The 16,207-nt window shown below is 48.1% G+C and overlaps 1 protein-coding gene across 2 annotated transcripts in view; it reads left to right on the top strand.

Annotated features, from left to right (window-relative positions):
• Positions 1-16,207, top strand: part of VIT (vitrin) — a 105,743-nt gene that overhangs the window by 64,697 nt on the left and 24,839 nt on the right. Inside the window, exons 8-11 of one of the 2 annotated variants that reach the window (XM_030311316.2) lie at positions 2,011-2,067; positions 9,024-9,068; positions 10,526-10,588; positions 15,559-15,706. In XM_030311316.2, coding sequence (XP_030167176.1) covers positions 2,011-2,067; positions 9,024-9,068; positions 10,526-10,588; positions 15,559-15,706 — 313 coding nt within the window. The remainder of the gene's footprint in view (positions 1-2,010; positions 2,068-9,023; positions 9,069-10,525; positions 10,589-15,558; positions 15,707-16,207) is intronic. The other variant, XM_032592699.1, reaches the window with a different exon arrangement.

Below are 16,207 nucleotides of genomic sequence, written 5' to 3'. Positions count from 1 at the left end.
TCTCAGACAGAACATAGGAACTTGGAGGGAGTCTTGCGGAAGGTGGAACCTTTGTACCAGGAAAAGACAGGGGCTCTCCCAGCCCAAGAAGAGGAGCTGATACAGATGGAAGAAAAAGGATGGGTCTGGACACCCCTTAACTGACCCGTGAATAGGCAAACCTAATAAGACAGTGAGGAACAATTCAAGGCTGGGGGTAAGGGAGCCAAGAGCCAGAGCAACAGAGACTTCTCAGAGGGACAGGAGTGAGGCTGTCCGTCATGAGAGAAGCCAGACTACACGGGCACCCACAGAGCCACATCCCACAACCAGAGAGGGCAGCCAGTAGAACCAGATCCGTAGATATGCTGGGGAAGGAGTTCTGGAAAAGATGGAAAAATCCCTCCAGGCCTGCTCTGCAGGGTCAGCTGAATCTACCGCAGGCTTACAAGGGTGGGGTGGCTCTGCTGGGCATGATTTTCCTAGTCGGATTCCTTTCAAGAAGTGCCACAGGTGACTCAGGAGACCTAACATTACATGTGCCCACGAGGAAGGGTAAACCAAGGAAGGGAGCAGAGCGCCGCCTGGTGGCAAGACATGCGGGCGGCTGTGGTCATTCACCTTCTCGCCGTTTATCTCCTCTCTGAAAGCTTATCTGTCTTTAAGTTTATGTGGAAAACTTAGGTCTTCAAGTCCAGTCTTAACAAATAGTAAGAAAAAGATGAACATTCCCATGGAAAAATAGGTGAAGGTCATGACCAGGCAAGCCACAGTGGAAGAACTGTAAATGACCAATAAATAGAGCAGAAGATGTTCAACCTCCCCAGGAATCAAATCAATGCAAATTAAGCTATACCACATCCTTCTTCACCAATTCACATGAGAAACTGAGGATACGTGGTTTGGGCAAAAGTGTAGAGAAACGACCCAGAATTTGCACTTACTGGAATGTATCCTGAGGTGACGTCATCTGAGGGGGACAAGGAGCCTGGACACAGATGTTGTCCCTAACAGAAAAAGAAGTACAAGCGATTTAATTGTCCACCATCAGAATGGTTAAAGCAATTAGCACACAGCTATTACCATTTTGATGAATATGCGCACCTCCCGGCAGGAGACTGGCCTGTGGTGGGTTGTTAACTCAAGGAACGAGTCGACAAAACAGCACGGGTGCTGATCTCACTTTTGTGTACAGCAACCGGAGGATAGAGGGATTGCATGTGGGTTCTTGCTATACACGGCATATATTTTCACAGTGAGCACATGTTATCGTTACAATGAGACAGAAAACAAAGCTATTTAGAGTTTGTATTCAGATGGATGGAACAGAGTCAAAGGGAGGGAAACGTTGACTTGTGGACAGTTTGGGTTTTAAGAGAAATTGATATTGTGCCATGACCTTTTTTTTCTCTCCCCCTCCCTGAAACTTGGTTCCTTCTCTCAGCTCATTTTCCATGGTTCCCTCTTTATAAAATCCCCCTCCTTCCTTTTAAAGTCTTGCTTCAGAGCAATTGCCCAATAAATAATGAACACCGAAGTTGCATTTGATTTTCTCATAAAGTAATTAAGGATAACCCTTCGTGTGCCTTTAAAATGACTGAAAGCTAATGCTATTTGTGTCAATACCCTGTTAACGCCATTTAAGCAAATTGTTAAATGTTAAGTGACATTGCTATTGAAGGATTACTTTAACCTCCTCAGGAGTGGCACCATTGAGAATTATTGTAAGAATAACGAAGTATAAAAAAAAAATATGGCACTTTAGTAAAAGATACTTACTTTGACAATTGTGAAATACAAGGATGATTATTATGTGGAATTTTCAGTCAGTATTTTGAGTTAAATCCCTGCTCCCCCCCCCCCCTTTTTTTTTTTTCCATTTCAATGCCTCCTCGGGGTAGGTTCAGACCGCCCAAGGACAAAGCTTTACCTTAGCTCTGACCTTGGTAATGTCTTGCTAGGCTAGATCATGGAAAGAATGAGAACAGTTCAATGAAAATTCATGCTCTGACCGGTCAAATGTTATTACAGATCTCTGGGCCACCAGCACCTACACAAGCGGCCAAAACAGCCCCCGCGCGGATCCAGGTAAGAACCTGAACTCACCTTTCCAGCTACTGATGGAAGTTAAGCGTGTTTACGTGAGCTTTGTCATTCCAGATCCTTGCCGTTTGATTTAGATTTGGACAGAGGGCATTAAACCAGCGATGCCAACAGGAGATGCTGCTCAGGGGCCCAGCTTGTGAGGAAGCTTGAAAGGAATGCAAAGCTTTCACCCATGGCTGTTCCCTCGAGGCACTTTTGTGCGGGTTAGGATGGAAATTCCTAAGGATTCAGTAACTAGGCTCTTGTAAACCTGAAAAGGGATACTCTCTGGGGTTTATGCTTGAGGAAGTAGGGTAAAAGAAAGAGAAAAATTTGTGGCTTTGTCTAGGGAAGGGCAGAGCCGATCTTGCTGGGGTAATTCTATGATACGGAGAATAGAAGCCCATTCTCTCTCCTCCAGGAATTCTGTGACTTATGACACTCCCAGCAACCCTTTGTTCACGTCTGTGTGGATCCCTTAAAGTTTGGCCCAAGCCCTGGGATGGCAGAGGGACGAGGCAAGTAATTCTCTTCTCTGTGATGCCCTGGAGGCCTGCAGAGATTAGAAAGGAAAATCCAGCAGGGCCGGGCACTTTCTACAAACTGTGCTCAGGGCCTGGGCCACAAGCTGATCCACTCGATACAGGGACACAAAGCCTTTTGCAGCCACAGGGCACTGCCATGTGGGGCCTGGGTCTCCCAAGGAAAAGAGTCCAGGTTTTACTCTTGCTGGGGGATACCAGTCTGTCCTCCGCATGTTAAAAGATTCCTAGAGACTGTAGGTTCTGTTTTGCTTTGATACTGGATCAGAGCAGGGGCTCCATGTGGTCCCCCATCTAGTTGCTGCCCAACTGTACCTTTGCCAAAGCACACGCTGTTGTCCTGGACAAAGGGTTTTAAGAATCAGATCTCTGGGCAAGGCAAGGGTTCCAAGGCCATCCTAGCCTTCAGTAGGGCCCCGGGACCCTTCAGGCAGCCAGGCACGGGGCACTCCCGCAGCCTGTCCCCTTGGCTAGGATCTCTGCCTCCTCCACCACCCCCAGAAGGAGAGCCAACCTCAGCCAGCTTGGCTGACCTCCAAGGAAGATCTGAACGGGGGGCACTTATACCAGGGGGTAAATTAAGGGAGGAGAGCAGACTGCTGGTTGCACCTGAATCAGCTGATGCCGTGTGATCCCATCAGGTATCCAAAGTCAGGATTCTCCCAGAGCTGCTTTCCAGAAGCCTGCTGGAACACAGGTCAGCCCGGGTAAGCTGCCTGCTGCTCACCAGCCGTGCTCCAGCACCCTTGCAAATACCTTACTCCCCACGCACTGGCTGCTGGCCCCTGCAGCTCATCCTGCCACATGGTCAGAGTTTGTGGGCATGCCAAGGCGTTTTACTTCCTAGAAAACGTCTCTTTGCTTTGTCTGTTCTTGGCGTGTCAACGAGAAAAATCTCCAGCCATGCAGACACCCAGTAGCGCTCGTGGGTTGGGTCTGCTTGAGAGGCTCCCACCTGGGCAGCCTATGCCCCCACCTTGCACACCCCAGGACCCGCCTCTGGGATTGATTGAGCTCACATACACCACAAATCAGACACGGCTCAGGGGGTGGTTGGTAATGAGGCACATTACCTGATCTCCAAGCTCCTACTTTTTTTTTTTTTTTTTTAATTTTTTTTTTTTTCAACGTTTATTTATTTTTGGGACAGAGAGAGACAGAGCATGAACGGGGGAGGGACAGAGAGAAAGGGAGACACAGAATCGGAAACAGGCTCCAGGCTCTGAGCCATCAGCCCAGAGCCCGACGCGGGGCTCGAACTCACGGACCGCGAGATCGTGACCTGGCTGAAGTCGGACGCTTAACCGACTGCGCCACCCAGGCGCCCCATCCAAGCTCCTACTTTTGACTCCCAAGAACCCAAGGTTACTTTCAGTGATTGACCCCATTCTCTTTTTCTAATGCTACCTCTATAGTTCTCTAGCTCTGAGCCCTCATTCCTTTCCCTTTCTCTTTCATGCTCCCAGCCATTATGCTCGATCTTCCTAAACTTTCCAGATGCGCCCAGCTGCCTTTGTATCCTCAAATCCTACCCATTTCTGTGGCTCCTTCCCTCTCCGTCATCCCTGGAACTTTGCTCTGAGCCTTCCACCCACCCCCAGAGAGCCCTGGCCTCGGAGTGTCTCCTAGCCCACGGGCACCCAGGCCTCACCAGGCAGAAGCCACTCGCACACGTGAGCAAAGGCAGGTCAGAACGTTTGGGGCTCTTAGATACCTTCTGTCAGGCTCTCACCTCAGAGGTAATCAGGCCTATCAGGCAAGTTGCCCAGTTCTTCAGCTAGAAAATCACTGAGACATGGAATTGGGATGAATTGCATAAACTGCCTCCGGTCTGATTCCCCACCGAATATGCCAGAGAAAGGCTTTTGCCCCACGTCAGATACCTTTGAGTGAGCGGTCAGGAGGGGTCCCAGCCCCCTCACTGTTAGACGTAACTATCTAGAACTTAGGCCCATTGATCCTAATTTGGCTAAACTAGTGTGTCTCAGAGTGAAGCCTGAGGACCCTGCTCAAGGGGATCCTGGGATGTCCTCCCTGCTCCCACCGCACAACTGAGTGAGGCCAGACTTTCTTGTCCTTCAACCGAAACATGTCCCAACAGACTGAGGAACGGATATCAGATTCCCACAGTCTTCTGTTATGCCAGGCATTGGAGAAATTTGTCACCCTTGTCACTGAATTATTTTGGAAAATAGCTATTTCTCGTGTTAAAAAAAAAAGCATATTAAATGGTGAAATAGTTAACATTCTGTTTCAAATGACCGAGCATTTTGATTTTTAGTAGGATAACACACAAACAAGAACCCCTTGGGGTCTTTGATCATTTTTTTTTAACATTTATTTATTTATTGAGACACAGAGCACGAGAGGTGGAGGGGCAGAGAGAAAGGGAGACACAGGCTCCAGGCTCCGAGCTGTCAGCAGAGAGCCCGACGCAGGGCTTGAACTCATGAACCGTGAGATCATGAGCTGAGCCAAAGCTGGATGCTTAACCAGCTGAGCCACCCAGGCGCCCCTTCAGTCATTTTTAAGAGTATGAATTTGAGAGCCTTTCAGATATACAAAAGGAGCCTTCACATCCACCTTACGTCTCATCTTTTCTAGGATCAATTTCTCCGGTTCCTCCCACAGGTCTTTCTGTGACCTGGCAGATTGTGACCACAGTCCTCGAAGGACTCACACAGAGCACTCAGACCAGAACACGATGCCACCCACGAGGGGTGTGTGCCAGGGCACTGCCTCTCGCTGCCCAAATATTCTGCTTCCATCATGGCAATAACTCAGTAACTCAAGTCACCAGGGTGTTTTTCTCTTGCACTTCCACAGAAGCAGGTCACATCCGTCCTGTCTTTGTGCCATTGAGTCTTTGAACCCAACTTAGAATATCACACTTATCGCTGTGAAATTCCTCAGTTTTGTCTCTTGCCATCTTCCTGTATCTTAATTCTGTCATTTAGTGTATTAACTATCCTTCCGACTTTTCTGTCATCCGCATAATTGATTAATGTGCCACCTGCCTCTTTTCTCATCACTGATACAAATCTATACCACATGGGACCAAATCTCAGAGCCCCACTAAATACCTGTGTTTAAGGCAACCCACTAACAGACGCGGACAGCTATACATGGACCTCATGAGATTGTCGTTGGCCTCAGTAGTTCATCCTCTCCTTCACAGGACGCCAGACTTAAAACCCACCTCCCACCATGCCTTCTGCCCAACGTCCCCAATTTAAGCCACCACCCCCACTGCAGAGGAACTGTTCTTTAATGAAAAGAAATCCTATTTCCTGAGCATGCTAGATGTCAGACACTGAGCTTTGCATTAGGACTACAAAGACAACTAAGATATTTTCAGGTTCTGGAATTCTGCCTCCACAGGTAGAAGGCCCCACACCCTGGTCCTCCAGAGTCATCCGTAAGGCCACTGCCGCCTCTGGCCTCCACTGCCAGGCCCTGCCCCTCCTTCCAGCACCCTCTGAGTGGGGACAGGAGCCACCTTGCTAGCATGGCCACGCCAGCTGTATTTCCAGGGGAAGGAGGGTGCTTCTGATGATTTCAGTTAGAACTCGGTGACTTTGCCTCAGAACCATTCTGCTTCTGCTGTCTGGCTTCAGGCTACCGTGTTCGATCCAATAGGCTTCACCTGCCTGGAAACCCAACCATGGAATTAATGTTGTCTGCACGCGAAAAGGCTGCCAGGTCCCAAACCGATACCCCACACCAAGCTGGGAGGGCAACCCGTCTGTAAACCCAGCATTATGGATGCGTCGGTGACAGATCAAGTGCCTAGAACCTTGGACTGTCCTCAGCCTGCTCTGATAGCCCTTGTGCTCTCTCTGGCCCAGCCAGCGGCTCTGCGAGTGCGTGCCATTTGACTACAGCAAGAGGGAGCTGTCCACGGGGACCGTGCGGCTCCAGGCAGGGAGCCGGGCCAAGGGAAGGAGGGTACGGGGGTGCCCCAGCTCCGGAGGCCTGCTGCCTCTCAGACCGCCACCTCCTAACACTCACACTCCAGGGGACTCTCTGGGGAGGGGGGGGGGGCAAAGGGCCAACTGTGCTTCTGCCCCATAAAACTTTACAGCCCTAAGGGCCGTGTCTTACAGCTCCCGCTTGGGTCCTGTGCTGGTCACCTCCAGATGTGCAGGGAACGGAAGCTGTCACCAGTGCAGAGGTCATCACCAGGGTCTCAGAGCAGGGATATGGGGGTCCCCCACATTTAGCGTGAGTCACGGGGAGCGTGCCAGGTAGTGTGTCCTTCAGTGGCCTAAGATGACCCTGAGATGCCAGCGTGACAGTGACTTTCACGTGTGATGAACAGGGGGTGATTAAGTGCAGGCTCTGGAGCCTGAGCTCAAAGTTCAGCTCGACCTCTCCCTGTGCCTCAGCTTCCTCACCTGTAACGTGAGGTCGCAGCCGTAACGCAACTCACGGGGCCGTTGTGACTTAAACTTGCAAAGTGCTTGACCAGTGCCTGACGCCAAGCGCGCTCTCAGTAAACGTTAACGGATCTACATTTTTTCCACGGAAATCCTTCAGAGCCAGTTCTTCCCTTAGATCCTGACTGTATCTATGAGATGACCAAGCGAGTATCGTCCCAAAAAATAAGTCCTTGTTTTTTAAGACTGGTTTACGCTTTGCGATGTGATTTTGTACACATTAACCTCTGTGGGAAGCAGGTCAAGGCAGGTGTTCATGACCTCAGCTTTACACAAGAGAAAACTTGAGGTCAGAGAAGGTAGGCAAGTCCCCCAACCCCCCGGCCAAGGTTGGGTAGACAGAGGATGGGTCTTCCAGTGCCTTTTATCCTCACATCACCTGGTTACTCTTCAACACCAGAATGTCAGTGTTCTCACAGGCTTCCTTCCCATCACCACCAAGTCCAAAAAACACCAACTCTCAGCTGTCCAAATATTTTTCAGCCTCCGGCTTTTGGATAAGTGATTTGGTTCATGCTTGTCCCAAACAAATATAAGTGGCACCAACAGAAAGACAGGCTCCCAGGACAGGAGGAAGGGCTTGGTTCCCTGCTGTCAGGGAACGGTTTCTCTCTTGCTAAAGTATGCCCAGAATTCTAATTCGTTGTAGCATTCAAGGGTGCTGAAAGCCTTGGGCAAAAACTGAGATGCTACCAGACTCGTTCTTCAAGGAAAGGGTGAAGTGCGTGTGTTTACCAGTAGGTGGCGATAGAGAAATGAGGCGAGCCGACCGTTTAAACTTCTAAGTCATAAATATTTGAACAGGGAGATCATCTCACCCAACCTGCTAATGTGATTCGCAGAGAAATTAAGGTTCACAGAGGGTAGGAGACTTGTTTAAGGTGTACGCCTGGTTAATGGCTGAGCCAGATTAAACTCAGTTCTCACCACTAAATCAGAATGTGCACGAACGCAGACGGCCTTTCAAAATAGCCGGGCACCTTCATCCTATGAAGGAAAACATCACTTCTTTTGGGTGTGTTACTCATTTCGGCCTGCTGCAAAGCTGATGGGCTGATTACGCTTTCTGAGCTGGGGAGGTGGGGACAGAAGGAAGGGACAGAGGAAGAGAAACAGCTATTTTGGTGTCCTTATGAGGCTTCATAACACGTTTGTGCTGCCTCTGAGCCCCTCCTGGCCATGATTCTCCAAAAGACGTCAGGGACTATTGGGTAAGAATCCCCCTCCCTTCCCGACCACCCTTTCCACCTTATCAACCCCAGATTATAGTGGGGCATTAAACATTTTACTGCACATAGAAATGCCCGGTGACTCTGCTTTATTCTGCATGAGGCACACAATGAGCAGCCGAGCCCCAGGAAATGAGTGGACTGCCCACTCCCTGACGGGGCCAGATTTGTTCTGTGTGGTTCTAAGGAAGAGAATATAAAATAGATGGGTGAGTCAAATGTACCTGAAATGATACTGGGTATATGCTGGGCGCTTAGTAAGTTTGGATGGAGGGGTGGATTAAGATTTCCGATCAATACGATGAAAAATTTTCTAACAGTCTCAATGGTCCGAGAAGAAATGTACTGTCTTGGTTGGGTATGTAATGAGTTCCCTGTCTCTGGCGGTATCCAAGCACCAGCCATCCACTCACTTGGTAGTGATGTTGTGGAAGCATGCTGGGGAGGTTGGTCTGGATTGGATGAGCTTTTAGGTCCCCTTGAATCCCGGGATTTTTATAGTCCATGATTCTTGGTGCACAGTAAAAGAAAGGAAAGGGCAAAGATGTTTTTGTCTTTGGTTTTCAGAGCTTCCCAGGAGAAAAAACGCTGTAGGTTTTAGGTGGTCTCCTCCTAACGTCTGGTCCCGTGTTCTTTTATTGAACTCTCTGCCACAAGTGGAAAATGTTATCATCCGGGCAGTTCACTTGAAAGTTTCTGCTGGTTTCACCTAAATAACAAGTTTGCTTCTTTTTAATTTTGAAAATCAGGGGAAATGGACTTGTGGAAACCTGGATCGGTCCTTTTAGATGCAGGTAATTATACAGCCCAACCTCCTGGCCACGACTAGATGGAGACATAGGATTACAGAATCACGAGAGTCTGATAATCCAGCTGGTGGCACAGAGGCCACTGTTGTCCACCGGATAACAAAAGGGAAGTGAGAGTCATGAAGACCCGAACGTACAAGGGAGTGAGTTCCTCACCCCAAAATTAGGTTTAGAGGCTCACTCCATCTCGAAGCACACTCTGACTTCCTTCTATTGCCCTGTCCTTCTTTGCAAAGTGGTATTCAGCTTGGCCCTTGACATGAATGAGTGTTGCTTGCTGTTTACTGTTTACTGAATTAAGGGTCTGAAACTCCAACAGCAAACACAGCCTTCTGGCTCTCGGTCTGAGGGTAGATTTTACTGGTAGGGAACGAAGGGGTGGAGGAGAGGCCTCTGGCCTCACGTTTCTTCCCCCCTCCCTCCAACCTGGAGCCTTGGACAGTTTCCCTGAGAGGCTCCTGGCTGAGAAATGCCGTTAGACACCCAAAGCGAATTTTCAAAATGATGTGAGGAAGTGGGATGAGCAGACTGACCTTTCATGGAAAGATGAAATCATGTGCTTGGCAAATTGGAAAAACTAACAAGCCTGGAGAAAGCTCACCACAGCCAAGAGCAGAGCCCCCCGCACTTCCCTCCTCTGACGGAGCCTCTGGGAAGACACCCCACACTCCAGGCATGCTGAAAATAGGAAGACCAACTTCCCAGGCCATCTTATTGATGGTCTTTATTCCCTTAAATGATACATGTGTGAACTTGGCTTCCATGTAAATGGCTCTAAAGCACATTCCCAAGGCTGAAATTCAACACACACACACACACACACACACACACACTAAAAGGACAAAACCCTTTTGTAGCTTCCCCACTAATCTCAGGCTGTGGAGGGGAGGGGTTGCGTTCTAGACCCTCTCACTTGTTGGAGTTGCTGGTATCTTATCTCCTGCCCTGCAGCTTACATCTGCCCCCCCCCCCGTTAGACTGGCCATGTGTCTCACCCATCTTTGTGCATTGACTCAGTCACCAAATGTTGACCGAGGACCTATGGTGATAGGCACCGTGAAGGTTTATATGATGGGCAAGACACATGCCCTGACCTTGAGATTTTCAGAGTTTTACAGAGGGATAATTCACACTGGTAAAGTGCTTACTGCTTGCAGGTAAGGAAACTAAGGCTCAGACAGACTCAGTTAACAGGCAGTAGGTAACAGAACTCAAGTCTTCTGACTTCAGACCCCTGAGCACCCATAAGCCGCCATGTCTTTTGTAGACTGTCAGTAATTCAGTCTTATCTCAAGGTGGGGTGGTGTGGAGAAGAACACAGCCTGTAGCCAAGCCCCTCGCCCTGCAGCTGGGTGTGAATATCCATTATGTCCCCATCCCTGGGGTAAGGCCAGATGCTTCCTGTTCTTGTAAGTCACCAAAAGTTTTACTGCTCTTTCCAGGATTTGTTCCAAAAGAAGAATTAAGCACACAGGCTTTGGAGCCGCTATCCCAGGGAGATCCAAGTAAGTTAACTGACAACTAGAAACCTATAGTGGCCATGACATCCAATCTGCTTCCCTCTCTCCCCGCTTACTCCCACCCAAACCCACCTCTTTCCCACCCTGGATCTATTGATCTCCTCTCTTCTGTCACTTTGTTCTAAGGGGAAAGGGAAGCTTATGGAGGATTTAAACTGTGTACACGAAGGGGAGAGGATCGGATTTTTTAAACATCACTATGGCAACAGGGTGGGATGGAAAAGGGAGACAAAGGAGGGGGGTAGAGGAGGAGACTGGCTTGCCAGCAGGGCCAGGGGCTTACTGGGCATGAGGGCAGACAGAGCTCCGAGCTGGAACTGGAAATGGAGAGAAACAGGAAACAGAGAGGAAGAATCTAGAGGCTTGGAGGGGGAGGTATGAGAGAGGAAGGAGCTGGGATAATGGTACTGCCATGAGGTCCATAGGGGTAGGGCAGGGAGATGGTTTCTGTCTTCCATCTTCTGAAAGACATTCGGTCCAGTAGGTGCCTGACTCCCCAGATCTGACTTGAGAAGGAGGAGCCCCCTGGGAATTCAGAGTTGGAAGATGATGAACTAGGGTTCAAAACCAAGGTCATGAGAACAGGAAAGGTGACCTAGGGAAACCAGAGGGCTTAATCGTGAAGAACTTCCGGGGTGCCTGGGAGCCTTAGTCAGTTAAGCATACGACTCTCGAGTTCGGCTCCAGTCATGATCTCATGGTTTGCAAGATTGAGCCCTGTGTTGGGCTCTGTGCTGACACAGTGGAGCCTGCTTGGAATTCTCTCTTTCTCTTTCTCTCTCTCTCTCTCTCTCTGCCCCTCCCCCACTCTCTCTCAAAATAAATAAATACATTTTTTTTTTAAAATTTTTTTTTTCAACGTTTATTTATTTTTGGGACAGAGAGAGACAGAGCATGAACGGGGGAGGGGCAGAGAGAGAGGGAGACACAGAATCGGAAACAGGCTCCAGGCTCTGAGCCATCAGCCCAGAGCCCGACGCGGGGCTCGAACTCACGGACCGCGAGATCGTGACCTGGCTGAAGTCGGACGCTTAACCGACTGCGCCACCCAGGCGCCCCTAAATACATTTTTAAAAAGTGAAAAAGCTCAGGGCGCCTGGGTGGCTCAGTCGGCTAAGCGTCCGACTTCAGCTCAGGTCACGATCTCGTGGTCTGTGAGTTCGAGCCCCGCGTCGGGCTCTGTGCTGACCGCTCAGAGCCTGGAGCCTGTTTCAGATTCTGTGTCTCCCTCTCTCTCTGCCCCTCCCCCGCTCATGCTCTGTCTCTCTCTGTCTCAAAAATAAATAAACGTTAAAAAAAAAATTTTTTTAAAAAGTGAAAAAGCTTGAAGAACTTCAGTACTAAATAGGTGGAGAAGCCACCTGAGGATACCAGACAGGAGGGATCCGGGCGGGGTTGGGGGGGGGGGGAAAGAGGAAAACCGAGAGGCAGGTGAGTGCTACAGGCCCAAGGGAGCACCCGCAGATTCCCCTAGAAAGTCGCTGCAAGTCAGCTACCAGGGGGCTGTGAGCCCCAACCCAGCTGTGTGTGAGAATCACCAGAAGACTCAAGATGTCCAGTTCCTGCTCATACCTACTGAATCCCACTCACCCTAGATCTTGCTACTCAGTGTATGGTCTGGCCACATCAACATCACCTGGAGGCCTGTTAGGAGGGCAGAATCCCACGCTCTACCCCAGACCTACTGAGTCAAGTGATTTCTTTGCACATCAAACCTTAAGAAGCACAGCCCAGAGAGATTCCCAGGCATTCTTATTTGTTGAAGCTGCATAAGCGACTCTGATATATATCCAGGGTTAAGAAACACTGGCCTAATGTATGAGACAACACAAAGCATTAATCTGTAAAAATTGTATCATGTTGGAGAAAACCAAAGCAATTAAGAAAATTGGTAGATTGATTCCCGTAGACACTATATCTTACCTTTTCTTCCTCGTCTTCCAACCTCTGCCCTCTGTGACCGTAATAAATTGTTCATGCTGAACATTTAGTAACTCAGTTCTATCCTATAGTAGTGATGCCATCTTCATATCGGCATGTTTTCCTCTCAATACGAGAAAGCCGCTGTGTCTCAGTGAGCACATGCGCAGAGCTGAAAGCCAGATCATTAAAGCATTCTGGGCAATGGGGAGCACAGGTGATTCCAATGTCAGCCATCAGGTAGTAGTAAAGAGACCTAAGCAAATAGAGAGCATCTCAACTTCTTTAAAGCCTAGCTATGAAGTGAACACTTGAATCCTGAACGAGGTTCAAGTTGTAAGAAATGAGAAAAAATTGTCCATGAAGAAGAGGCTCATTGCTTTATTTAAGTAAGCTCCACACCCAACATGGGACTTGAACTCCTGACCCTGAGATCAAGACTCAAAGTTCTACAAACGGAGCCAGCCACGTGCCCCGTGGGCTTTATTTATTTAAAAAGAAAACCACCTTTAGAGTGCCTGGATGGCTCAGTCGGTTAAGCATCCAATATCGGCTCAGGTCATGACCTCCCGGTTCCTGAGTTCAAGCCCTACATCAGACTCCTTGCTGTCTGCGAGGAGCCTACTTAGGATCCTCTGTGTCCCTCCCAGGCTCAAAAATAAACATTCTTTTAAAAAAAGAAAGGAAGTCACTTCGGGGCCTTATTCTAATTAACAGTTATTAAAAAAAAGAGTTTTCATTTTAAAAGGCATATTGAACTAATCTAGTGACATCTAGAAGAAAAAGCCCTGTTCAGGAGTGCTTCTCAAACTTTAATGTGCACACAGGTCACCTGGAGTTCTTGCTGAAATGGGGATCTGATTCTGTAGATCTGGGTGGAGCCTGGGAGTCCTCATTTCTAGCAAACCACAGGTGCCTGCCTGGTGAGCGGCAAGCCCTGAAGAACACTACTGCCACCTGCTGGCAACAATTCTCATTGCAAGCTCGGACGTAGGAAAGAATGGGCTGGCCCTGTGTGGGGTACATCAGTAGCCCTAGAACTGTTCTGCGTCTCTTCTGCTTTTTCCCAGGCTTCTGTGACATCTTTAAGCTTCACCTCTTGATTTTCTCTGATTCCTGTAATCTTCATCTCAAGGATCATGCTTGGGTATAGGCAGTTTGGGGGCAGCAAAGGACAGGGGAAGCCAGCAGAAAAAGAAGAGTTGGCCAGCACTGAATGTCCAGGCAGACAGGAAGCAAAAGTTTGCAAGATCCACTAATGAGCCAAGGCACTGATTCCAGATGGAGCAGAGTCAGCCAGGCCCAGAGAGGTCGCTGTCATCGCCTACTTCTCCCCTCGCTTTCATTGCCATGCACCAGTGCAAGATAATGAAGCACATTCTCAGATACAACTTTTTTCCCTTAATCTGCCAATTCTGTAGTATCACTCTTTAATAAGTATTTCTCATCAAATCTGCTTAAAACTGTGTCAATTCATGTCCATTTCTTGTTCTCATTATATATATATATATATATATATATATATATATACACACACACACACATACATATATATGTGTGTGTGTGTGTATATATATATATATATATATATATATATACTTTGATTGATTGATAGGTAGATAGATATCCCTCCCTGCCCACCGACCTCCTTCTGGGGAAGGGAAGACCCCAGTCGCATGGAAGCAATACAACATGCATTGGAGAGAAGAGAAGGCTGAGAGTGGCCTCATGGGCAATCCTATGGCAGCTTAAAGAGATCCAGGCTTGTTCGGGCAGCTGCGGCCACCAAGCACAAAGGGCATCACTGGTCCTTGTATCCTCGTGGATGCTCCAGCCCAGAAATTCCCAATTTTACTGTCCCCCTCTCTTTTTCTCCACGTGGAACTGTGCTTTGAAATATTTTTGTCTCCCAAATTGCAGTTGTTGAACAATTCATTCCCCATTTTTTTAACTGTTTATTTTTGAGAGAGAAAGAGAGCACAAGCAGGGGAGGGGCAGAGAGAGAGACACACACACAGAATCTGAAGCAGGCTCCAGGCTCTGAGATGTCAGTGCAAAGCCTGACGTGGGGCTTGAGCCCACAAACCATGAGATCGTGACCTGAGCTGAAGTCAGACGTTTAACCAGCTAAGCCAGCCAGACACCCCTCCCCGTTTTTTTTTTTTTTATTGATCAAAGGGATACATACCTCCCAATAAGAACTTCTGATCAGCTTTGAATAATCAGTTTTATCATACTAAGGTGATGCAATTTCAGTCGATAGCAAAGAAGACACTATTAGCCTATGTGGCTTTCCACCAATTTCTACAGCATTTGAGAGGCCGAGAATAGCTCTTCGCCCCCACCTCCAACATAACCTCCATATATTCATGGAAGTCCAGGGATCCTAGCCAGAAAAATGTCCCAGTCTTTATCACAACTAAAAGAAAGGGAAAAATTCAAAGACTGCTACAAACAAGTACTGATAGGTGTAGATAATTCTATGGTTAATTCTATGGTTGCCTTACCCAGGGACATGAGAAGATTGGTATTAATTTCTTATTCTACCATTCCTGCCCTCCCCTCCGCACTGGCCTTGCTGATTTTTTCTTGCCTTTATAAAGACCCAACACATAATTCTACAAAATTAAGATGAGAGAGAGCACAAGCTCCTGAGAGTCTTCGTGAATTCTACATCTAGGGGTCTGAACCTATGTGGTCTGAGCCGAGGAAACCATCCTCAGGATTTCCCCAAACTTGAATGGGAGGTCATTGCTTCTGAAGTCTATCAGTGTGGCTGGGGCAGAGAATTTTAAAACATTTATAGAAATAAGTACTAGTCCAAGTGTCCCGGACCTTGGGGCCCAGTGAAAATCTGTCAGGAATATAAATAAGTGAATATACCCTGCATCTTGCCACTTCTTTTTATTTTCTTTTCATTGGATTCTCGGGGTGGAGGGGGAGAGGGCTCTGATGGGGAAAGAGGGAGGGGGAGAATGCCCAGGTTAATGCAATGAGAGATCATCAGAATAACAGACCCCTTTTCCATTCCTCAGACTGCAAAATTGACTTGTCATTTGTAATTGACGGGAGCTCAAGCATTGGCAAACGTCGGTTCCGAATCCAAAAGCAGTTCCTGGCTGATGTTGCCCAAGCTCTTGACATTGGCCCTGCCGGTCCACTGATGGGCATCGTTCAGTATGGGTAAGTGCTGTGAAACCAAGTGGCGTCGCATACTTAATCTTGTGCCACAAATAATACCAACGCATCCTAGAGCATAAATTCATGTCTTCCCTAATACAAATGTAAGTGAAAGAAACTGAAGCAATTCAGGTGCCATTTAAGAAATCTGATTCTTGGGGCGCCTGGGTGGCGCAGTCGGTTAAGCGTCTGACTTCAGCCAGGTCATGATCTCGCGGTCCGTGAGTTCGAGCCCCGCGTCAGGCTCTGGGCTGATGGCTCAGGGCCTGGAGCCTGTTTCCGATTCTGTGTCTCCCTCTCTCTCTGCCCCTCCCCCGTTCATGCTCTGTCTCTCTCTGTCCCAAAAAAAAATAAATAAACGTTGAAAAAAAAAAATTTAAAAAAAAAAAAGAAATCTGATTCTTCCAGAAGGGAAGGACAGGTTAATGAACATTTGGAAGTAAATGGCATTTGCACTTCCGATTGGTAGAGAGGATATTTATCTGGAAGGAGGAGAGCTGGAAT

This window comes from Lynx canadensis, chromosome A3, assembly GCF_007474595.2.
Source record: "Lynx canadensis isolate LIC74 chromosome A3, mLynCan4.pri.v2, whole genome shotgun sequence".
Classification (NCBI taxonomy): Eukaryota; Metazoa; Chordata; class Mammalia; order Carnivora; family Felidae; genus Lynx; species Lynx canadensis.
The sequence above is the reverse complement of the archived record's forward strand: the minus strand, read 5'-3'. Positions and strand labels throughout refer to the sequence as shown.